The following is a 24,827-nucleotide window of genomic DNA, read 5'->3' on the forward strand; positions in this document are numbered from 1 at the left end:
AAAATTCTTCACCAAAGAAAAAGTCACCCTGAAAAGACACTTCCAACCATAATCCATCACAGGACTTTCACAGACTAAATTTAATCTCATCTAATTCATTTGAGAATGCAGACTTTGTGTCTCCTTTGTCCTCGGGTGTCTAAAGTTTAAGGCATTGATTGACAGTTGTATTTTTCTGCTCGGATGATTTAATTCCAGCAGTTTTCTGCTTCTGAAGGTAGTGGAAGGACACAGCTAGGAGCCTCTATATTAGATAATAGTAAATGAGCAAGCAAAGGAGTAATTTCAAACACAGCAAGCTATCTTTTGTTGACTCAATCAAATGTGGTAGTATGGACATTGCTACACACACTGGGCCTTAAATTTTTCATATAGAGTAAATGTACAACTACAAATATGATTTTCTTATTCTGCTGTGAGTGCACTTGCATCATTCCCTGGACCATCTTCTGTACTGTCGTTCATCATCTGTTTGTATTTGCTCTTGAAAAACCCAGCCTAGAAGTGCAAGGAAAAAACATTAAAAGGCAGATATTGTGTATTGCAGTTGCAAACAAAATGAATGAAAATAACTATATGAGTGACTATAAAAACCTTTAACCTTTGTTTAACTGGTCATGATCTCTAAAAATCTTAAAGCTATGTAATGAATTGAAAAAGTGTAAGAAGAGTCTTTCACCTTATACAGGCCAGCAGTGAGTAAAGCCAGAATAGCCAACCCTCCCAAGCATCCTCCAATGATCGCTTTAGTGAAATCTGGCTTAGGGTAAACTTCTACCTCTGCTACAATCTGAGAGATGACGAGACACAATGTGGATGACATTTAAGCTCTTGTACATCTCAAACAAGAGAAAGTAATGCTAAGTCACCTTGCGAACAGGAGGATTGTTGTAAGACCCTGTTGAAAAGTAGATGTATTGTTCTTTGTCATACTCCACAGTGGCTGTACTGGTCAAGAGGAATTTAGCAGATTGAAGTCCAATCTATGGAAAAAAAAAATAGACTAGGATGAGGCTGAATTAAAAATATTGTTCAATTTAAGGGAGAAATTGTTATCATATTCAAGTACATAAGACCACCTATAATCCAAATATGTATAAATCATTTATAAAAAAAACTATTCTTTAATTACCTGCTCTATCCATCCTGAACTGAGGTTGGCAGAGATTTCGTATGTCCTACTCTGCAGTCTTCCCATGAAGGTGTTGCACTTGAACACTCTGCACATGGCTACAGAGCAGTCCTGTGGGTGATTTAAAGAAGACTGAATGAAACAAATCTGTGATTCAGTACAAGGTTATGTTTTGAATCTGTACCATGGTTCAGTTTTAACAGGTAGCAAAAGTGCAGAGGCATACTTACCACCACTTTATTCTTTTGTATCTTTGGAACAGAATCTGTGACATTTGGTGCTTCATCATTTCCTCTTTGACAGTCTGCAATCTGAAATACACTTACATTAATTTCCGGGTGATTGATCCTAATTTTAGCAAATTCACCCATCACACAGCTAATTGTGACCCATTTTTGTATCTTTTCTATTACCTGTAGGCTGCTCAAATTCACCCAAATCTCTTTTTCATCAAGCTTCACTGGAACCTTGATCACCACAGTGAAATTAAGCGCTCTGATATAATTTGTTACCTAAAACATGGGGAGAAAGGACAAAGGCAGTCAAGCATTATAATGGTTAGGTCTAATTCACACAATAATATTTATTATATTTTATTATATTTTACCGTGACTGATTGTCGAACCGGTTTCTGCAAATTATTTATCCCAAAAGTAAAATTGCTGTAGCTGAGGGTGCTAGAAAGATTTAAACATTTAAACATTATATAAATAATGTGTAAGACAAAAGAATGTTGGCTTGCAAATAATTTCCTTTGTTACAAATACAAACACACGTACTTTTCAAATGTCATGGAAATGCTGTATTTCACAGCAATCTCTTTCATTTCGTAGATTTCACTCGTAGTAGTGTTCTCTTGATTTCCACTGAAAGAGAGAAGTGAAATGGCTGTACTGTATCTGTGGGGTTATTAAACAAGGAGTACCTAAATGACCAAATGAACAGTACCTGGTGGCATTTGCAGTGACAAAGATCTTTCTCGCAAGTCGACTGTTGGTGTCAATCCCATAGGAGACAATGAAGAAAGCCTTAATTGAATTAAAGGAGAGAAATCTTGATTCCCTCACATCTTTTTACTAAACTGTGCAGAAGTGAGAAGAGAAAATTGCATCAAAAAAAACAAACCTCAGTTTTGCTCTTGAAAATTGGCTTGTCAATAGTACAGTCTGTCCTTCCTCGGGATAAACCATCTTCACTGTCCAAGGATTTGCACTCAATTCTTCCCTTTATTAGTAAATAAAATGACTTCTGGATGCACTGGGAGAGCAGCAGATCAGTGATGAACTGATAAAGACTTGATCCTGATGCCTTACCTGCTGAATGGTGAACTTCCTGTAGGAGAGTCCAGCTGGGTACGTGAGAATAACGCGACTGTTGTAGGAGTTTTCTCCTCTGTTCTCCACTGTGACTGTGACATTCAAAAGCTCATCAATGCCCACTTTAACCTCTGAGGATCTGACAGAGGACGAGAATAAAGGAAGAGGAAAACAGATTGCACTGTGTTGGTGAACTTTCCATAAGCTAAATATAGCACGTATTTGTGTTGAATTCTAACATACTATGTTAGAATTCAAAATATGTAGTATGTAACATATATGCTGTGCTTCAATGCTGATGCTGTTTTATTATGTTTTGTGTATTGGTCAAATCTTTGAGCCCTTTTAATGTATGACACTTATGTATGTGTTGTATGTGAAAGGCCATATTTGCTGGTTTTTCGTATCTTTTTGAAATATGAATGACTTTTGTATTTTGTTTTATTAAGAACCTGAGGGCCTGAAGTGGAGGTGTCTGGGTGCCTTTGGTGGGGGCATTTGCGCTGTGTTTTTTTTTATGCAACCCCGGTTTAACCTGCAGATTAGTGTGAAGGTGTGTAGAGAAGAGATATACGTGAATTGGCAATTTTTTGATACTCTTTTCATCTAGGAGCCCATTTGCCCACTGGTGAGCTGATATGCTGTTGATTAATTTTGTGCAAGTGGATTGATGCCTCTTTTGTTTCGTGTTTCTTTAATAATTGTCAAAAAAACAGCTTCTTGAGTATTTGTCTCTGTGTAAAGAATAATGGACCATGATGCTTTCTTGGTGAATTGTAAAGTTCTCAACAAAATATATAATATAATATAATATAATATAATATAATATAATATAATATAATATAATATAATATAATATAATATAATAACCTGGTGAAGTTGAAGTCCAGTTTTAGGTCATCAACACATTTGTTGTCAGTTCCGCAGTTGATCTCAAACCCTAACTATGGAACACAGCATGATGTGAAAAGTATGTATATTACACATTATTTACATAATAAATGAAACATCGGTGAATCCAACGAATAATCTGTTTGTTCTGTCATCTAACTTTACTTTTACATTTTTGTTAATCTGAACAAATTGAATATTCTTGATACGCTTTTGGAAAACAGCAAAGTCCTTTTCACACCCAAGAATTCTTCGGTAGAAGTAGTGTTAGTCAATTTTATGGCAACAAAAAGTTAATTCAGAAAAATAAGGTCAAAACTAATGCTGTGTTCTTCAGTTCATGTCCAGCTAGTACATTTTTAAAGGTATTTACAGGATAAATTATTGTTGTTTGAGCCTGCTGAGCAAGGCTTGGTCTGAGATTTGTGTTGGAAGGAAAACCGTCAAATGTGAATTTGAGCTCATTGGAAAGTTGATTGAGAGCATCGTCTGGGCAGGCCTGCAAAAAGACAGCAGTGTTAGATTTAGGTTCCGTGTTGGAAGACTCTTAAAAGCAAAATGGAAAACAAAATCTGCTGTTCACCAAATTGAACCTGATTTTTGGTTATATTAGTTTTTCTCTGATGTTGTTTTACCTCAATAAAGAAGTTTACAGTTGAACAGTTTGGTGTACTTAAGTCAACAATGACCGATCGAGGCTCCTCTCGTTGTTTCCCACTGATGTAAGCTCGGTTGTTTGGAGGTTTGCGAGTAGCATCGAGTGTAAAAGTATAATTAATTCTAGCTTGAGCTGGAATAAATCAGAGTTTAAAATGTTACAAATGTACATACACTAAAAAATGAAAATGGATGGGCAGTGCCATTTTGATTTTGAAAAAGTTAGGAGAATAAAGAACCTCGATCAACTGTAGACACTCTGCTCATGGTAAAGCAGACTGTAGCTGTGTTCTGCAGTGGTTTTGAGCAGCTTACATTCTGAGTAGGGATTTGGTTTGGGCTGAATGACACCTCGACTTCAACCATTACAATAGGTCTTGATCTGGAAAAAAGGAAAAGCACATATGAACAACATTTGGTTTTTCAATTAGTACAGCAGCTTTCTGGGTAATGTAGTCATTTCCATTTCTGCTTGGAAATTATTTTTTAGAACAACAAGGCTACTGTTATAAATTACGCATTTTATTTTGAGACTTCAGTCTCAACCAACCACATTTATTCCACCTTTAGTCACCAGAGCACCTCTCATTATGCAACCCAATATGATGGCAAAACGTGTAATAGACACCAGACCACCATTTTTATTTCACGCTTCTGCAAAACATGAAGTGGACACGCATGCAGTTGCATTTCTGCATGCAAAAGTTGTATTACCAGCACAGGGAGATAACATATGTAAAGACAAATCAATAGTGAACACAAAACATATAAAGAACATTTCAAGGTCCTTAATTGCCAAAAACGTTTAAGCTAGGTGTCTAATATGTATAAACATGTAAATGTGTTAATAATGTCTGCTAAAACGCTTTCCTGTGATAATGTTCACGTCGGATTGAAATAAAATCGCTCCCTCTGCTGTTACGGCAGCTTACTGCAAGTTCGCATGCATGTCATGTTTTGCCATTTTCCTGGGTTCCATCATGTCGCAACGAAAAAAATTTTTATCTCATGATCAGAAAGGCTTTTGACATGATAAACTTTAAGTCATATAACGTGACTTCTGGGAGAAAAAAATAGATGCCTGTTTTATCCTGCATATGTATTCCATTAAAGATTAAAAATTACTTTTCATGAATCACTTTATCATTGATGATGATTTATGATTCATTATTATATTATATAAAACCAATGCACAGGTCTTCAAATTGACCTAATCGTTTGACAGTTGGCGCATTCATTTGACATTGACAAAGTTGGTAGACATACCACAGACAATAATAACACATGACTGGAGTATCTATCTGGACTGTGACTTACCTCAGTAAGACAACCGTGCCCTTTGAACCCACCGCTAAGTCAGGTAGTTTATCACCACTCTGATCAAAAGACGACTGACTGATTGTCACTCCAAAGAACTTCAGTCCTGACTGGACCTCAGAGCCAGTAATTCTCTGTGTACGTGAAATATTTTAATTAATCAAACTTTATTGTATAGATATGGGCCTTAAATGATAACTGTGTTAATATATCCTCGTGAATTCTTTGATGCTGTGTACCTGTGAGTAAGTAGGACTGAGTCGTCCTCCTTCACTGTGGAATATGTAGATGCTGCCTTCACCATTATTCTCCAAAGGTGCTCCAACTGCCAAATCCCTGAATCCATCTGAGTTTAGATCAGGCAGCACAGCAAGAGAAGAGCCGAACCTTCCTTTGACAGCTGCATGTCCTCTTAGTACTAATGGATCATCAAAATTACACTCTACAAACTAAAAGCAGGAGAGTGAATATTATATGGTTATTAAGAAAGTTGAAAAATAAACTGATTCATTTAATTGCAGTACATAAAATTGTGATTTACCAAACCAGTTAGTCTGCAAACATAAACTCTTCCCTCTCTATCAGGCTCCGTGTACATTGGGGCTGATATGAAGATCAGATCAGTGATGTCATCATTATTTGTGTCCATGGTACACACCTCTGCCCCGAAATATGCACCAGTCTGATACTGTGTAAGGAACAAATTCGTAATGAAAGGATTCATGTTTAGGGGAAAAAAACAACAGCTTTTATTTAAGAAAATAATTCATATATAGTTTACAATTCCGTTCAGATCTGTCTTGCTGTAAATTCATACCTGTGATGAAAAGGGCTCGATCTTTTGGTTTTCAAAGCTTTGTCTGTTAACAGCGACCACAACTCCTCTGTGTTTGTATCTTGGAGCACCAACAATTGTTAGTGAGCCACTTCGGGTTTTAGCAGTTGCCATGGAGTAACCTAGAGGTTAGGTATTCAAAGAGAGGAAGATTCCTTATTCCTTCTTTTAAAATGTGTTCATTTTGCAAACACATTAGTGTGTTTGGGTGAAAGAATTACAGCAGAGCTGTGTAATACATGATTACATGTGTATGAGTTAGATTGTTAAAGCTGTAATATTCTTACCAAGATAACTGTCAGGCTCCAAAGACACGTCCTCATATGTTTTCAGCTTCTGGCCTCCTGTTGTGTATTGCACGTAGCCTCCCTTCCACTGGTTTGCACCAACAATAGACATCTGAATTCCCTACAGTGCAGACAGGAAATACATTTTATATACAATTTATTTTTCATTTCAAACCTGGAGTATGTTTAACTAGATAACTGTCTGCTTGCTTTTGGGTTATTATAAATGTGTGAATCTCTCTTTCTATGACTAGACTGTCTGGTGAGTTTCAGGTAGTTTTAATTACCTCGGGCACATAAACTGCACTGAATCCCTCTTGAGACATTTCCATTGTCAGTGACTCTCCACTGCTTTGAGATCCTGTAACAGAAAAATAAATGAGAAGGTAAAAGACACACTACAACAAATTTCACTTTAAAAGAAGTTTTTTTGTTTTTATTATTATTCTAAGTTAAGTAGTAGCTCCAAATTATTTTTTTCTCTTGATTACAAAAGCGAGATTGAAATGAGATTGATTGTTAAAAACTAAATGAAAAGTAATACCATGTATGTCATTTTAATTGTAAAAAAGCTATTACAATACATTTATCTTTGTACCTTCAATGGAGAAGATTTTGTCCTGCAGACTCTGTCTTATTAATTCAAGTGCGTTGAAGTTCTGCACTTGAAACACGTATTTGACTGAGGGAGAAGATGCAATGGTGTCCAGTTCTTGTTTTGCTGCACTGTTAGTAAATGCACTCCCCACCTGGTGTTATAAAATATATGTTTGAGTTGTTATACTATGCAGCAGGATTTGCTCAGTACAGATTATGGTCCATAACTTTACACCTTTCACCCAGTTTATAGACAGGTATTGTGCACTCACTGAATATGACCCACATTCATGATAACAGTTACGTAATTCTGCAAAATATTTTTCACATAAATTTGATTATGAACAGTTTAGGTTCCCATCAAAAAATTCTGCCTTTTCATGAATTTAAGAAATTCTATTTTAAGTTTATGTGGTCAGTGAAATGGGCTTTGATTTCACTACGTTAGCCTTCAGGTGTTTTTTGCATCCCATTGTCACAGATATAAATAAACAAACAACTACCAGTGTAGGCCTTCTTTACAAACATTTATGAAAGAATGGGTTGTTCTAAAGAGCTCACTGAATTTGAGTGTGGTACTGTCAATTTGTGAAATTTCTTGCCTCCTGTGTACTCCATCATCTACTGTTATAGTTGTGCATATAGTGTTATATCTTGTGAGTTTTGTCTGATAGTTGGCTGAAACACATCGTGAGTAATAAAAATAATAATAATAATAATGGAAGTACTTACCCCAATAGCAAATCGAACAATGTTTTTACTCTCTGCTAGCTGTGCTGCACCTCCCAGATCATAACGATCATGAGATTGTCCATCAGTAATTACTATCAAGACCTTCTTTACATTTGGTCTAGAACCTATCTGTGGTGTGAAAACATTGTTCCTGCCAAGTGAAAAAAGAAATCTATTTTTAACACAAAACAACTTTTCAAAGTGCATCTTATGGTCATGACTAAATTGCATGTGTTATTATTGTCTTGATATGCATCATTTTTGTATTATCTTTTAGTATTGCAGATATTTTTGCACTTTGCAAATCCAGCTAATGCAAGTATTTGAATTTAGCCTTGGTTATGCTCATCTCATCAAATCTGTGGGAAATAATTCTTCAAAACCCAAGTCTGTCTTTTTACAGGCTTTCAAACACACAGTACTTAGTGTGGTGAGATGCACCAGAAGAAAATAATCTGGGCAGGAAATCTAGACAATAAGTTCACTGTAGTGCTTTAGTAATATTATTGCATCACTGACACAACATGTCTGATGGCCTTAGCTGTGTAAGTAGCTCCCCCCAGCTGACTAATTCCATCTATGTCAATCCATGGTCCAGATGAGGTAAATTTCTTAAAATAAAAATGAATTAGAGGGAACGTGGAGAACTGGGAAACAGAAAACTGCAAAAAAAGAAAAGAAAAAGAAATTGTCATGCTTTGTGAAAATAAATAGAAATAAAGATAAAACAATTTTATGTGCCATGATTTAAATTACAGAGGGACTGCAGGGCCTTACCTGTGCATCATTTGAGAGAAATGACTGAATTAGCGTTTTCACAAATGTCTTCATTGTTTGAAAGTCTGTAGTAGATATGCTGCCTGAACCATCCAACAGAAAAGCAATGTCTACTTGCGGCGGGCATGCTATCAAAGAGATTAATTTCAAAATGAATTTAATTTCAAAGGGTTAAAGTTAACAGTACCACACAGTACCACATGCTGAAATAAACTTCTCGTTAATGGCCCTTTGAGTTCATTTACGTAGTAAATACTAAATGTAATCTGATTTGACAGACAAAACATTAAGAATAAAAGATTAAACTAGTTTGATCTAAAACTAATTTTAGAGGTTCATGTAAAAAGAATCTACCTCTGGCCACAATCAGCACACTAAAAAAGAGACTGTGTCCTAACTAGGATAGGGGTTTGTGTCAGTGTGTGGGATTTTAGCCTAAGGTTAAAACTTACTTACCAATAGGAGTAAATTGACAACTTAAAACAATTTTATTGTTTTTTTTGTTTTGTTTTTAAGGTGACAACTTCCTATTGGTTATTTTGTGGTATGGCAGTTTTGGATGCATCTATCCATCCAAGCTTAGATCTTGAGGTTTGGTCTCATCTGTAATCTTAGACCACCAAATCATACAAGTCATACACAAAACCTGGCATCAATCCCTTTTTTTTAATTTACTCCACTTCTGTTTTGACTAAACCTTATTTTTTGCTGACATGTATAAACAGAAGTCTCAATATAGTTTCAGTTGATCTGAGATTTAGAGATTGTACAAGCACCAAAATAAGTCATTAGAACTCTACGTTCAAGTATAAAATCCAAAAGCTCTTTTTTTAATTAGTGAGGCCCCAGGACTCTAAGCATTATGGGTATATCATCACAAATTTTATTTACTGTTACCTTGAAGAGAAGAAGGTATGGGTAGTCCAAATATATTAGAACGGTCCATGTGGAAGCACACACCGTTGTACATGGTGATACTTTTGCAGTCCTTTGGGATGGTTGGACCACACACCTGAGAGGAGACAGTGTCAATTTTCCATTAATACAGTAGGCTGATTACTTCCCTGTCCTTCATACAATGATTACTTTGATATAACATCAAACATACCTGAAATTAAGCTGAAATTTTCTTTTTTTTACAACTTTAACATATTTAAAGAAGCCACACTAAATTCTACCATGAAACATTTCCAAGCTAGAAGTCCTTAAAGTATTGGGGTTGGTTCAAAATTTAAGCAATTTATAATTCTTACATGTTTTTAAATAACCTTTTTCAACATTTTTCAGTCTTCCAAACTTCTTGTTTATGTATGTGATATATCTGCATTAACATTTCAGGACTGAAAAAATACATTTAGTTTTTCACAGAGCTTGAATATGTTAAACAAGTGAACTAAAATAAGCAGACCCAGTCCTATACACCTGTCCTATGTCTTAAGTGTTTCTAAGTGTTTTTCAGTAAACAAGGTAAAATTTTGAATGGCTTCATTAAATATGCTAAACGTATTGTACCCAAAACATCAGCTGATTTTATGGGGTGTTGGTGGAAGGCACACTAAGGCTATGTTCACACTGCAGGCGAAAGCGCATTGACCCTATGCGACCCATATCCGATCATGGTATGACAGTGTGAACGGCACAAATCCAATATTTTCAAATCCGATCTGGGTCACTTTCATATGTGATACTGAATCTGATAAATATCCAATGTTTTAGAAAGCGACTCTTGTTTGAACGGTCAAGTCGCATTAAATCCATCTTTTACGTCACTGACACAAGACAGACGCCAATTATCAGCTCCGGAGAAGACATCGCAAACGCTTCCTGGCCATCCAGCAGTGAAACCTGTGTCAGTGTTGGGAAGACAACGTTGGAGAAACGTGAACATGTTATTTATAACTGTATAATCTGCAGATTCTGACAGAAATCTGCAACTATCCTTTGAAGCAAACAGCAATAAGGATAATTATTAGGTTATTTACATATTTACATTTACATTATGTAAATAACAAAATAACTTAAAGCAAAAATTGGGAAACGTAAAGTCCGAAGTCTTTATATTAACCCTCTCGAGGCAGGCGTTGCCGATTTACAACAGTTAAAAACTAACAACCTGATTACCCCACATACATATTTTATGAGTTTTTTTACTCAGAAGTACCACTGCAGGACTTGGTTGTGCATTAGCAACAAAAAACTTAATTTGAGTCTGAGAGGGTTAAGGGCCATCAGTCAAACAATATCGTTTGCTCTGGGTCTAAACAGAGCACGTTGTGTGTGACGTTTTCTTTTGCGCATGTGCGCCGCTTTGAGGGTTCACACTAGAGCGCGTTTGCTGTCGCATTTTATTTGTAGTGTGAACAAGCAGACAAAAAAATCGGAATTGAGCATTAAGACCTGCAGTGTGAACGTAGCCTAAGTTGTCATGGAATGGCCTTCATGCATTTTCTAATTATAACTGTCATGGTCCAGAGTCTGTGGACTCCATGTTTATGTTTAAGTTTATTATTATTATTCTGTGGTTTTGTTTATTTTGGGTTGTTTTTTATGGTTATCCCTAGTGTTTTGTGTCCTTTGTGCTCTCCTGTTCCATGTTTCACGTTCCTATGTTCTGTCTCCGCAGTCTGTGTTAAGTTTGCATGTGTAGAGTTCAGTCAGTGTGTTTCCTGTTTTATTTTGAAGGTCTGTGTCTCTTGTCAGTGTTTCTAGTTTCGCTTCCCCTTGTCTCGTTATGTCCAATTAATCCCAGCCGTGTCTCCCATTCCCTGATTGCCCTGTGTGTATTTAAACCCTGTGTTTTCTTGTGTGCGTGTTGCTGGCTCATCTGTGTATTTCCCTGAGTCTCCCTACACCTCTGTTTCTGGTTTGTTTCAGTTAGTTTTCCCAGTTTAGGTTTTGCTTAGCTTCCATGCTCACCTTCGCCGTATCTATTTGTATCACCCTGTATCACTCTTGGGTCCTAATTCTCCACCTCCACATGTCTGCCACAGTGGACGTGACAATAACAAGAGATTTTGACAATGTACTGGTAATGTCTGCAGTTCACCAACTCACCACAGTGTTTTGTGTTGTGGGATCACTTTTCATTGTCAGACCAAGCGACATGTTGACTGCAAAATCTGGTGCTGTATTAAAAACAAGCAATATTTTTTTAAATACTCATAAAAGGCAATTGAAAGGAAGAAAATAAGACTTAAATCAATGACTCCAAAGCAGCATGACTGAAATACTTCCCATTGGAACTTCTCTCAACTGCAAACCAGGATGTAAACCAGGCCACTTTAATATCATATAATTTAGTTTCACTTAAAGAATTATCTTAACATTAACATTACTAATGCCATTGACTTTTTTCTTTGCTTATTTTAGCAAGATATTTCTAGTTTTAAAGGCTCAGTGTTACAAACTAAGATATTTACTTTGAAAAATCTAATTATAATTTGATTTACACATGTTTCTGTGCAGCTCACGATAAAACACATGCCGTTAGAGTTCCATCACATCTTGTCAATACATTCAATAATGAATGATTACTTACCTTCAAACGGGATATTTTGGCAGTTTCGGGGAGAGGCGGTGCAGCTATAAATTTTCCCCCTTCGATTTTGTGAATATTGTTCTACTGGGGCACTGACGAGCACACTAAAGAAATAAATCCAGTCAATGAAGTAAGTCCAGACAGAGAATTGTAGGTAAATAACAATAATCTCTATGAACAGTTCCAGTCTGGTTTTTGTCCTTGCAATAGCAGAGAAACAGCCATTATAAAAATAATCAACGATCTGCTTATGGCAGCTGACTCCTGTTTACTCTTCATTCCTGGCTCAAAAATCCATCAATAAGCTTCAACGTGTCCAGAACTCTGCTGCCCGTATTAACACTAGGATTCCCTCTATTCACCACATCACCCCTGTCCTGAAGCAGCTTCATTGGCTTCTGGTCAAACATCGCATCAATTTTAAAATACTTCTGTATACATTCAAGACTATTCATCTTCTCTCCCCTCCAAATCTCTCTGATTTGGTTCAGATCACCATTCCATCTCGGTGCCTCAGATCCTCTTCTCTCTCTCTCTCTGTTCCTTCCCAGTGTCTGCCTTACCACTACATATTTCAAATACAATGAGGGTTTCTACAGACAAAAACATGGCTGTGCCATGGGCTCCCCGGTGTCACCCACTGTAGCCAACCTTTACATGGAGGAATTGGAAAGAAAGGCTCTTGGATCTTTTAAAAAGGAGATTACCCAGCCACTGGTACAGATATGTAGACGACACCTGGGTCAAAATCAAAACACAAGTAGTGGAATCCTTCACTGCTCACATCAACGCTGTGGATAAATAGATCAAGTTCACCAGGGAAGACACAAAGGACAACTGTTTGCATTTCCTGGACTGTGCCGTGCACATTGAAGAGAATGGAAACCTCAACATCGAAGTTTACCAGAAGCCCACACACACGGACCAGTACCTCCTCTTTGACTCCCACCACCCTCTAGAACACAACCTTGGAGTATTTAGGACCCTACACCACCGGGCAGAACATGTTCCCTCTAAGCCTGAAGGGAAAAAGAAGGAACGCACACATGTAAAGGAAGCTCTTAAAACATGCGGTTATCCTGTTTGGGCTTTCATCAAGTCAGCAAAGATGCACAGAAAAGAAGATCAGACACCAGCGAGGGAGAATAAGAAAGACAGACGCAACAACATTGTCATTCCCTATATACCCGGTGTATCAGAAAAACTCAGGAGAGTTTTCTCCAAGCACGACATCGCAATTTACTTCAGACCCAGCAACACACAGAAACTGGTTCATCCCCAAGACAAAACTCCTAAACACAAACTCAACAATGTAGTGTATTCTGTACAGTGTAATGAGGAATGCTCAGACCTCTACATTGGAGAGAACACACAGCCACTTCATAAACGCATGGCACAACATAGGAGAGCCACCTCCACGGGACAAAACTCAGCAGCCCATCTGCATTTAAAGGACAAAGGTCACTCTTTTGAGGATGCCATTTTACACATTTTGGACAGAGAACGCCCACTCACATCCTGGGCCATCTGACCTCAGGAAATCACATGATAGGGTGGGGCTAGGTTTCACAATGAGCTCACCTGAAATCTTGGCTGATTGTGACCTACACCCATTTTCACACCTTGGTTCATGTGATTAGGTAGAGGATCATTAGGTGGTCCATTGTCCCTCTCAGGGGATACTCCCACAGGGCTTAAAATTCAGGACTCTCCACCATTTGACCCAAGACCGGCAGAAGCTTCTCGGATGAGAGGTGAAACGTCTTCAAGCAACTTAAAGAAGTCTAGACGCTTTTCTTTCCAAGCTCCTTAGACTACGATGACCTGGATGACTGAGAACCTTCACTGACATATTCCCACTCTCTTGTCACTATGGAGGGCAGGCCCTTCAGTTGCTATGCTCCTTAACTTTGGAATTCCCTACTTCCTGATATGAGAAATATCATCTCATTTTCTCTTTTTAAGTCTAGACTCAAAACTCACCTGTTCAAAATAGCTTATTCCACATAACCTTTCCACCCTGCTAACTTTTAATCTGTTCGTTCTATTATGTTTCTCATTATTGTGTATATTCCCTGCTTTTACTACTTTGCTCTTCACAGTGTCCTTGAGTGTTCTGAAAGGCACTTTTGAAATAAAATGTATTATTATTATTATTAAATACACTGTATGTTTTCTGTTAAGAAGTATTGTTTAATTATTACTGTAAGGCATAACAGAGAGGCCAGTTCAAAAAATGCGAAATCTGTAAAATAATCTTAACCACGCAGGTGCAGACCCACATCCAACATAAAAATGCATGTCCTGACTTACTCTGATTGTCTTTGAATCACCTGGTAGCCAAAACCAGCAGCAGAGTTACTCAGGGTCTTCCAAGCCACGGGATCAATATTGAAACAAAGTGCAGCATTTAACACTGAGAAATGTTATATTTTTTAAAAAGCAGAAGAAAAAAAGAAAAAGAAAAAGAAAGAATGACATCAATAATCTTACTTAAGGTCATCTAATAATGTAATTATAGCCTTTCTCAATGTAATCACATTTAGGAAATTATACGCAGTCTGTTTTATTTTCATACTATGTCTAGACTACCACTATAGCAGAGATGTTAAAGTCACTTCACACTAGGACCACATACAGCTCATAGTACAACTACACACTCCCTGAGATAGCTAAATATAAGAATAAAGAGTGCAATTTAAAGAGTATGTCTCAGTTTGTATATATGATAAAGAAATTTTGCTGGAGTTAATGAAGAACATCTTGTCAGCATGACCCTTTGGGCTTAAATTTTAGATAATCAATGTGTAAAACAACAAAGTTATATTAGATCATTGCAGACTGTCCTGTAATTATACAAGAGAACCTTTTATTAATTCACATAAATAATCCTTTCTTTGTTTTCTTTCACTGGACCCATTGTAATAAAAAAAATAGAGATTTAGAGAAGATACTGAAAAAACAGGAACTTTTCTGTCATTTCATTGTTCATCTATTACTTATTTACTTTGGTGTGGTACAATTCTCTATCTTTATCAGGAGGAAATGCTGTAAAACCTATGAAAATATATTTTAAAGTCTTATTAAATTTATGCCCTTTTTCACTTGATCCAAAGCCATCCAGTGGGTCTTATTGGAGTCTTTGCCAGGCATATTTTAGCCCTCTGGCCTTATGTTTGACACCCCTGCGCTACAGTGAATCTGTCATTACCACTACAGTGCTCTAAAGCCAGATATTTTACAAAGCTAAAAAACATATTGAAGATTAAAATTTAAACCAGATTCTATCTTTTCTTCTTATATCTTCCTCCATTTAAAAAATACAGACATTTAAAGCTTTAAAGGATGAAAATCAATGCTTAACTCTACAATTAGTTTCAGGATATTCCACAGTATAAAAATAGACAACCTTTTTGTATGCATGTGCTTACTTACAGTGCTAAAAAATAACAGAATGGAGAATGCTGCTTGCGTGCACATTCTCCAGTCCTCCCTAACAGTCAGACTCATCAATACCTACCACACCCACATGCAAGTAAAGGAAATGAAGTCTCTGAGGGAAGTAAGTTTGATGTCACAAATGTACATCCCCAAAGAAGAAAATCTAAATCAGTAGCGTGCACTTTAGATAATAAAAACAGTATAGAGGCACGGAAATTGTATTGTTATATGGTTGCCATAAAGTGAAACTCTGATATTGTTGCAATACTACATAGCCCTTGTTCTATATAAGGCTAGACCTGAATTTTTGTGCCAATTATTTTTATGAAACAACTTACATTTATCACATTTCCTTTTTTGGGTCATGCTATGAACAATCAATATATTTTTCTGTTCAATAATGAAATCTTAATTTGATAGTTTTGCAAAAACCAAATGTATTTAGACATAGATATTTTATAATACTGACACCCTCTCAAGTTCCTCTTATCACCACTGTCTCTTTAGATTACTGTAATCTTTTGTAATTAAAGATTTTCAGTACATGGAGAGAATAAGTTGGAAGGAAGAATATGGTGTGTCGTGGTCGTAAAAAGTTTACAGTTTTGTGTCGCCCTGCATAAAACAAGGAGGAATATATAATGACTGCATAAACTACTAAATCATTTGGGTTCATAAATCCAGTTCTACAGGTTTTGTGGGGTTAATAATTAAGAATGTATTACTTCGTGAAATTTTCACACTGCATTTCTACGACAGACAACATCAAAACATTTTAGTTATAAATTTATTTTTAGAGTCAGAAGTTGACTGAACTCATGACACATTTCAGCAGGTAGTTTAATTCACAGAGGATAAAGTGCAAATAAGGAAAGGGCCATCACAAAAATATGTCAAGGTCATATGGTTTCACTTTATATTTTACCGTCAATTTATTTGTGGGTTTTTAATACTAAAAGAAATATTTTATAAATAGAAAAATGTGGCTGTGTATACTTACAGTCATTTTTCCACAGGTTGTACTCATTCATAATTAAAGAACTAAAGACAAAATCAGAAGGCACAAACTTGTCTTACCAGATGAAAATAGTGTAACACAAATTATCCAATCCATTGTGTTGCTTCCATGAAAAAACCCCAGTCTGTTTGTTTTTTTAATTTGACTGATACAGTAGGTGAGGAATTACTTCTGCTCTGTGTCACAGGAGTTGTTTAATCCAAAATACAACAGTCATAGGATGACTGATGAAAGGTAAGGCAGGTAACGTTTTCATGGGAGGAGCTACAGTATTGACAGCACTGTCTGTTTTATAAGACACGCTGCTGTGGTGGTGTTTAATTTTGATCCATTTGTTCAAGTATTTTTTTCTAAGCGAAAAAATGTAAATCAATATAAACTGTTAATGATTAAATAAACTGAATCGCGTTTAGAAGATAAAATGCCTGTGTTCATGAGAAGCTTAGTATCACACTGGAGGGGAAACTGTGGGACAGCAGGTTGAATGAAACACATGCTTTTTGTGAAAGGAGGGAAAATGTTAGGATTGAAAATGTTTGATTTCTTTTTGATTTCTTTTACTACAATACGTGATTATAATCATTTTCATACACACATTGCAAATGTGCTCATGAGATTTGGCACTCAGTCTTCTGACGGTCATAAGCTTCGTTCGGCGTGACTGTCCGGACTGATATATTGTAGGAAATGACTTAAATTGCAGAGGGGTAACTGCAAACACGCTTACACACAGATAATAATTAGACTAATTTTCCAGGTCAGAGGGTCCCGGATATGATATTCTAAACCAATTTTGAATCACTAGAAGAACAGTGGATAATAACATTAGATTATCTAGGCTAGGCAGAGAAGTGTTTGGTTTTTCCGTCTTTTACAGAGCTAGGAGCAGACACCAGATGAGGTCACGAAGATATCCTTCGCAGCAGACACCAAGACTGCCAAGACAGCAATTGGGGTCAAGGGTCATGCCGTTTGGGCTCCTGCTAGTCACCTCGAGAGGATCCCAGAACCACAGCAATAACCACGAAGTGGTTGGCGGAAATCCAGAGGCAGACCAACGAGGGTCTGACCAAGAAAGGGGGACACTGCTGTGACCCCAAAAGAAACATGGATCCCGGCCAAGGGGCAAAATAAATCCCCTGATCTATGCAATGAACCGAAGGGTAGTCTAACCCCTAACGTTGAAGAAAGAAGAGGAAAAGAGTGCAGAGAATCGCCCGTCCCGGAAGGTAGCTGAAAGTAATGGGAGATCTGAGAATTAGCTTTAGTAATGGTCTGTGATTTGTGATTTTTATGTTATGACAGTTGCCCAAGCACAGCAATCATCCCATATATGGTCCACCCGTTAAAGGGGGACAGAGGGCCAAAGAGGGAAAAGAAGCATAGAGAACTGACACCTAGTGGGTAAAAATGGGGTGTGTGTAATGTCTGGAGAGATGTGCTGCACTTTCATTCCCAACAACACAACCCCAGATGGTTCTGTAACTAGAGCCCAGGGAAGACTCAGAACATCATTTAAGAAAATTAATAAATGCATGAATATTTGGAATTGATAATCCATTGGATGACGTCTGTCCTTGGGCAATGGAAGGGGTGTATTAGTACCATTAGGGTTTCCTTATTCGTTTTTACAGCTAGTTGGGTAATTTGTGGTGGTGTGCCTTCTATCTCAGGATTATTGGTAAGGTTGGTTAACAGAGCTGTTGGAGATCTGAAAACAACATGATGATGCTTGATGACTTTAGTAGTGTTGATCTGATCAGATCAGATCAAAGGAGGAACTGTTGGGATTAAATAATTTGCAGTGCCTCAATAATGCTATGCTTTTTTTATTAGTAAGTGTTATAAAGTTATATAGTGGAGTATTAACTGGACACAGCCCTGAAAAATAATGGCATGAGACCATGTGTCCTTGGGGAATAGAAAGCTGCAGACTCTCGCTCATACTTGCCTGGGAAAATGTAGATAAGAGAGCACCATTTCTAGTGGAAAGTTACTGAGACACAGTTGTTTAGACTAGAATGAGAGAGCTTCTGTAATAAAACTGTCAGGGGCACATCACCATTTTGAGATCCGCGACAACGTGTAATGCAGGACGCATCTCCCTTCTAGAAGTAATAAAGTATTAAATGGTCTACTGAGCAGTGTTTTGTCTTCCATCGGATGCCTCTGAGGAATCAAAAGAACTCAGTGAAGTGTTGATATTTACAAAGCTCTTGTAAAAAGATTGGTTATTGCATTATTTTATACAATCATATGAAATAACTGGATTCACAAATAAAATAGAAAAATAAAACTTTAATTTCTGTTCGCAGACTTGAAGCCACATATTTTGCTGAGACATTGGCTTTACTCAGTTACTGACTTTTGTTTTCAGATGGATCTACTTTAAATTAAAAAATGGGGATTGCTGTTTCACGTTATCTTCTAGTTTAAGATCTAAACCAGGGCTGCCCAATCCCAGTCCTCAAGAGCTACTATCCTGCAGCTTTTAGATGCATCCCTACTCCAACACAGCTGAATCAAATGGTTTGATTACCTCTTCAGCATGCCATCATGTTTGGCAAAGGCCTGATAACAAGCCATTCATTTGATTCGGGTGTGTGGGAACAAGGATGCATCTAAAAGCTGCAGGATGGTAGCTCTCGAGGACCGGGATTGGGCACCCCTGATCTAAACAAACTCCATCTAAAAATAATTCATTTATGCGCCTTGCCTTAGAGTATTTGTTGCTGCATTTAGTTAATTCTAGTTGGGGGTTGTTTGGTAGTCTTTGTCTCTTGTTCATTGTATTTACTTTCACTTCCCTTGTCTAATTTTGTAGTATTAGTTACAGCTGAATTCCCCAAATATTTCCTCTTTCATCACTTCTAGTATTTATCTTGGTTTCCCCTTGTCTCATTCACTTGCTTTACTCCTGGTTTGTTTGTTTTTTTTTTTGCTTTGTCTCCATTTGGGATTCAAAAGCAATAAAACCTTGCCTTTTATTTGCTGCCATTTCCTCCAACACTTTAGCACAGAGGGTATAAGCACTGTCAGCAGATGTGGAGAGACAGCTGGATTTGGACATGAACAGGTGCTCCTTGTATTCAGTTGAGTGGGATGAGTCTGTGGACTGAGGTTTTGACGTTACTGTCACTGAAAACCACCACCAAGGGAGTTGACATTTACAATGCAGTGAAGTGGTACTCTTTGGAAAAAAAGAAAAAAATCAACTTGGGATTTATTGAACATTGCAAAGCGAACCCAGACTTTCCTAAAGTACTGAAACAGATAAACATTTAAATGCCTTCATTGACGTGAACCTCAGTGGAAACATTTCTGCATAAAGCTCTCAGGTTGAATCTATGCAGTGCCACTGACAGAAACTGTGCAGCTCATTAGCATTAATAAAAGATGGTGGATTTATGAGCTCAGAAATCTGCACTGTTTGTTGTTAATTTGTTTTGATAAATTGTGGATTTAGAGAAGTTCAAGTCCTCCAAATATTTTGGATCACATGCTGTTGAAATTTATTTGATTATTTGAGTTTTACACATTTTCTGAAGTGTTGCTCAGGAGTACAGTACAGCATAACTATGCTGTTTATTTTTTGTGCATGTTCTCCATATGTTCATGTTCATTTCCACCATTTTGAAGTACAATGAGTACAACATTCAGATATTTGTGAATGGCAGTTCTTACACACAATATGTGCTCTTGGTTAACATGTTTTTATATAGATAGATAGATAGATAGATAGATAGATAGATAGATAGATAGATAGATAGATAGATAGATAGATAGATAGATAGATAGATAGATAGATAGATAGATAGATAGATAGATAGATAGATAGATAGATATAGAAAATGAGCATTCACTTGCTTTTAGAAATTGGCTATATAAATAAATTTAGCTAAGTATGAGTAGCTCTCTAATGCTTTTTTGTGTAAAAGTAACTCACAGAACAAAAAAGGTTGGAGACCCCTGCTCTGTTAATTAACAATATAAATCCGTAATGTTGTGTTGATGGTTCTGAAAGATAAACTTGTAATGTTTAGAGTCCTAAGCTTTTAATCACAAAAAGAGAGAGAATATATAACTAGTTATGGATTCAACAATATGTTGTTTTTCTACACTGGATGATTAGTTATGTATGAAAAATGAAATGAATTTTATTCACATACTACATATAATGAATGATAATGATGAAGCAAAAACTTTATCTTTTATAAATATTACACATTTTACAATTTATTGAACAACGGCATTCACATTGTTATTGGCACTTTGCACATCTACAGCAGTTAAGCAGAGGTGGAAAGAGTACTAAAATATTTTACTCAAGTAAAAGTACTATTACTTTGTTGAAATTTTACTCAAGTACAAGTGAAATTACCTGTCTAAAAATTTACTCAAGTAAAATTAAAAAGTAGCTCATTTAAAATGTACTCAGAGTAAAAGTTACATAGTTACTTTTTTGTCAGCAGGAGGACAGCCTCTTCTGAGTAGTGCAAAAAAGACAATGGGATAAATCTCAAAGTAGTTGTTTTTTAATTAAAAGAAAAACTTTACAAATTAAAGTGCAGTGGCAGTTAAAGTGCAAGTCTATACATCAAAATGGATAATGGTCACCAAACCAACCAACCAAACTGTCAAAACCATATAATTCTTTTACATGAGAATGTGTCCTAAACTGTCAAATAAGAGAACAAGTACTGAATTGAGCTGTACGGCAGCTGCTATAAAAATGTGTTTTAAGTTTTTTAAACATAGCCCTGCTCTGTTAATTTTGAGGAGCATTTCAATTCAATTCAATAAAACATTATTGATCCTGAAGGTTGACCCCGAAGGAAATTGGGTTAAGGCTGCCGACCTTTGCCAGCGCCATCTTACCCTTCTGACCATACATACATTACACAAACATCACATGGGGAAGACAGGTCAGAGAGGTATAACAATGGAAAATGCACCACATGAGGAAAGATAAGGAGAAAAAAATAACTCTCCCCAGACTGAGCTCCAACAGGGAGATCAGTTTCAGAACAGAAAAAAACACCTCTGCACATAGCACATGTTATTCTTTTGCCTGCAGTGTGAACATATGTGGGTTAAGTAAGAAAGTAGCCACTTCTGTCTTCTGTCTAATTTAACTATTTTTTTAAAATAAATTATTATTATTAACAAACAGGAAAAATGTAAGTAAACACATTTTCTTTTGACAATTTACCAATCCAGTAAAAAAAAAATGTAAGTTGCGTGGACAACAACGTGCCCAATAACAGCTTATGTCTTAACTTAATGTGATTAACTTGAGCACAGCCTTTTTGCTAAAATAAATGTACAAGTTTCATTTAACGTACCTCTACATGCTTGCGCAGGTTTGATGTGGAATTTTTAAAAGCTGCTAACTCGGTCTCTCTGGGCAAACACAGCTTACACTGCATAATAAAGCTGTTGCCTTTCTTGCACTTGAAGCCGAAATGGTCCCTTAAATACGGCCAGGGGTTCACATCCGTTTCTTCGAGTTCAGGGTCAGCAGAATTCAACGGGGTTTCTTTTTTCGCTGGATCCGTACCACCGATATCAGACTCCATCTTTATCGTGACCCAACGCCAATTTGTTCTACTACCCATCATTACCTGCAGTATTTCTGAAGCGCAATGTTGGGGGTTTTTTTGTTTGTTTGTTCTTTTAATTTACTCAGTAAGAGGTGTGATTGAAAATGTAGCAAAGTACAATACTTTTTAAAAAATATACTTAAGTAAAAGTAAAATTACCGACTTGAAAAATGACTTTAAAAAGTACAAATACACAAAAAATACTACTCAATTACAGTAACGCAAGTAAATGTAATTCGTTACTTTCCACCTTTGCTTTTAAGCATATAAAATATATTAAATTTCATTCATTATACATTACAGGGTGACATGAAAAGTTTTTTGCTGTACAATAATGTCTACAAACATACAGTTTGTAAAAATATAAATACAGAGATATTTCATGGTGGGCAATTATTATTATCCTTTAAAAAAAATAGTACAGTCACTCTAAAAACTTTCATACCATAATTCTTTACAGGACTGTTTCAGAATCACTCTACATCTACTCAGGTACTTCACTATATTCAACCTCAACCATTTTATTTGAGTATCCTTTTTCCACATTGTGCATTAAATTTAACTTGAAAGCAAATGACTGTATAGCAGACACTTACTACTATAAGTGTCTGTTATACAGGATAGTATTTCACAACCCTTCATAGTGTGGCCTCTAAAAACACTGTCTTCAGGTGGTCTTCAGGTGCTTGTGTTAAATATAAGTACAGTTTAATTTGAACAATTTTATTTACTTTTTGGGTCCAGAAAAAGAGAATAAACAATTTCAGATTTACTTTTCAGATCTCTTCAGTTCATTTCATATTCCCATTGCGAAAGTCCCACATAGCAGACAGGTCTGGCCCGGATCTGGTGTCAAGCCGGCACTGCTGGCTGACCTCTGGAATGGTAAGTGGTGTCATCCAGATATGGGCCAGCCCTGGCATAGATGGCACTGTTTATGTGATAGCATGCCACATCTGGCCCGATTGTGGTTTGGTTTATGTGGCCCAGGCTCATAGAAAACAGGTCTGGCCCAGATCCGGCATCAAGCTGGCACTTCTGACTGACTGGTGTCATGGCAGGGTATATGTCAACCAGATGTGGGCCAGGTCTGGCAATGATGGCACTATTTATGTTCCTATTTTCCTATTTTAGTTAGAAGACCCAAATGCCATGTTGCAACACTATACTGCTATGGTAGCCAACTTTATCCAAAACCTAGTGAGGGTTTACTCATGTTTACCACTGGGTGGCTGTATCTCAGGTGGTAGAGCAGGTGACTAACTGATCAGAAGGTTAGTGGTTTGATCCCTGGCTCCTCCAGTCTGCTTGTCAAGAGTTTTAATGTGTATAATGTGGTTAGGAAGCATTCAGTTTGGAGAAAGTGTGTGATTGGCTGAATGTGGCATGTCGTATAGAGCACTTTGAGTAATCTCTGATAGTAGAAAAGCACTATATAAGAATCAGTCCATTCGCTGTCCGAACAGAGTTTCGTCATGTTACTTTTGCACTATTATGTTCTGGCACATGTTGTTATTACATGGCTTGATTAAGGTACACATTAGGCTGACATCTGGGGCCAGAGCTGAAATTGTTCTGGGCCAGCACTGGCCTTGTGCTGGCCCATGTGTGGGCCACCTCTGGCAAACCAGATCTGGGCCACCAAAGGGCCGTCATTCTTTGCGGTATGTGGGCCATTTGTAAGCACACTGTGTGGGCCAGATCCGGGCCATACCGATTTTGCTATGTCAGGTCCTGCCCACCAGGTAGGAAGTTCTATTGTAAGGAAATGGGAGAGCAGGGGAGGGATTTCAGACATTCTTTGAAGATTAGATAGAGATCTACAAATATGAACCTTTGTTTTTATCCTGGACCATCTTCCGGTTCTTCAGTATTTACCTTGCTATATTTACTCTTGAAAAATCCAGCCTAGAAGTGCAAGGAAAAACATAAAATTCAAGTAACTGTGCATAAAAATTATGTTAATGAAAAGAAAATTTAATTATTTGTCCACATTCTCTAATAGCTTTTCTTATGAAAAAATTAATTGAAAAAGTGTGATCATCATCTCACCTTATACAGGACAACTGTGAGTAAAATCAGAAAAATCAACCCTCCCAGACATCCTCCAATGATCTCTTTGATAAAATCTGGCTCAGGGTACACTTCTACCTGTGCCTCAATCTGAAAGATGAAGTGACAGTTTGTAAATAAAATGGAAACTGTTATTATTATTATTATTATTATTATTATATCAAGATAACATTATATACTATATATATTACAAGTGCTCACCTTGTGAACAGGAGAATTGTAGTCAGACCCTGTTGAAAAGTAGACGTACTTGCTTTGGTCGTACTTCAGACTGACTTGGCTGGTCAAGAGGAATTTAGCAGATTGAAGTCCAATCTAAGAAAAAATCAAGAGGGATGAGCTGAATTTGAAAATGAAAATATATATATATTGGAAAATATATATATATGAGTTAGTAGTACCAAGTAAGGAAGAAGTGTGACGTGAAAAAAAAACCCTAATGTAGCACTTAACATAAACGTCCCATCAGTTACCTGCTCTATCCACTGTGAAGTGAGGTTTCCAGAGATTTCATACGTCCTCTTCTCCTGCCTTTCCATAGATGCCAGGCACTCAAACACTCTACACATGGCCACAGAGCAGTCCTGTGGATCATTTAAAGAAGACTAAATGC

General features: G+C 36.9%; 2 protein-coding genes and 1 pseudogene across 2 annotated transcripts in view; 1 reads left to right on the forward strand and 2 right to left on the reverse strand.

The window, feature by feature from the left end:
- Positions 1-22,117, reverse strand: LOC146663512 (integrin alpha-M-like). Its single transcript, XM_085417374.1, has 30 exons — positions 21,961-22,117; positions 14,393-14,495; positions 12,080-12,183; positions 11,596-11,666; positions 9,439-9,553; positions 8,542-8,669; positions 8,284-8,426; positions 7,765-7,915; positions 7,034-7,184; positions 6,723-6,796; positions 6,436-6,556; positions 6,131-6,270; positions 5,855-6,001; positions 5,553-5,762; positions 5,314-5,447; positions 4,236-4,378; positions 3,975-4,129; positions 3,713-3,838; positions 3,319-3,392; positions 2,446-2,587; positions 2,258-2,356; positions 2,081-2,160; positions 1,912-1,998; positions 1,740-1,809; positions 1,546-1,644; positions 1,363-1,443; positions 1,133-1,243; positions 870-983; positions 680-790; positions 1-498 (listed from the first exon to the last, which is right to left on the reverse strand). The coding sequence occupies exons 1-30, from the start codon at positions 22,115-22,117 to the stop codon at positions 406-408; spliced, it is 3,534 nt and encodes a 1,177-aa protein (XP_085273500.1). The 3' UTR covers positions 1-405.
- Positions 12,698-13,719, forward strand: LOC146663513 (uncharacterized; annotated as a pseudogene).
- The window catches only part of LOC146663514 (integrin alpha-M-like), a 22,729-nt gene continuing 18,832 nt past the window's right edge, over positions 20,931-24,827 (reverse strand). The window contains exons 27-30 of the mRNA XM_085416251.1: positions 24,688-24,798; positions 24,416-24,529; positions 24,194-24,304; positions 20,931-24,049 (exon numbers count right to left, since the gene is read on the reverse strand). Coding sequence (XP_085272377.1) covers positions 23,984-24,049; positions 24,194-24,304; positions 24,416-24,529; positions 24,688-24,798 — 402 coding nt within the window. The 3' untranslated portion in view covers positions 20,931-23,983. The remainder of the gene's footprint in view (positions 24,050-24,193; positions 24,305-24,415; positions 24,530-24,687; positions 24,799-24,827) is intronic.

The sequence above is a fragment of the Rhamphochromis longiceps genome, linkage group LG8 (assembly GCF_057381845.1).
Source record: "Rhamphochromis longiceps isolate RC_006_pf linkage group LG8, R_longiceps_female_GT1.1, whole genome shotgun sequence".
In the NCBI taxonomy this organism is placed as follows: Eukaryota; Metazoa; Chordata; class Actinopteri; order Cichliformes; family Cichlidae; genus Rhamphochromis; species Rhamphochromis longiceps.

Coding starts and splice junctions, on each gene's coding strand:
- LOC146663512 (XM_085417374.1), bottom strand. CDS start 22,117: ATGGAGTCTGATATCGGTGGTACGGATCCAGCGAAAAAAGAAACCCCG. Junction 5,448..5,552: donor TCAGTCCTACTTACTCACAG/GTACACAGCATC, acceptor TCACGTACACAG/AGAATTACTGGCTCTGAGGT. Junction 3,393..3,712: donor AAACAACAATAATTTATCCT/GTAAATACCTTT, acceptor TGTGTTCCATAG/TTAGGGTTTGAGATCAACTG.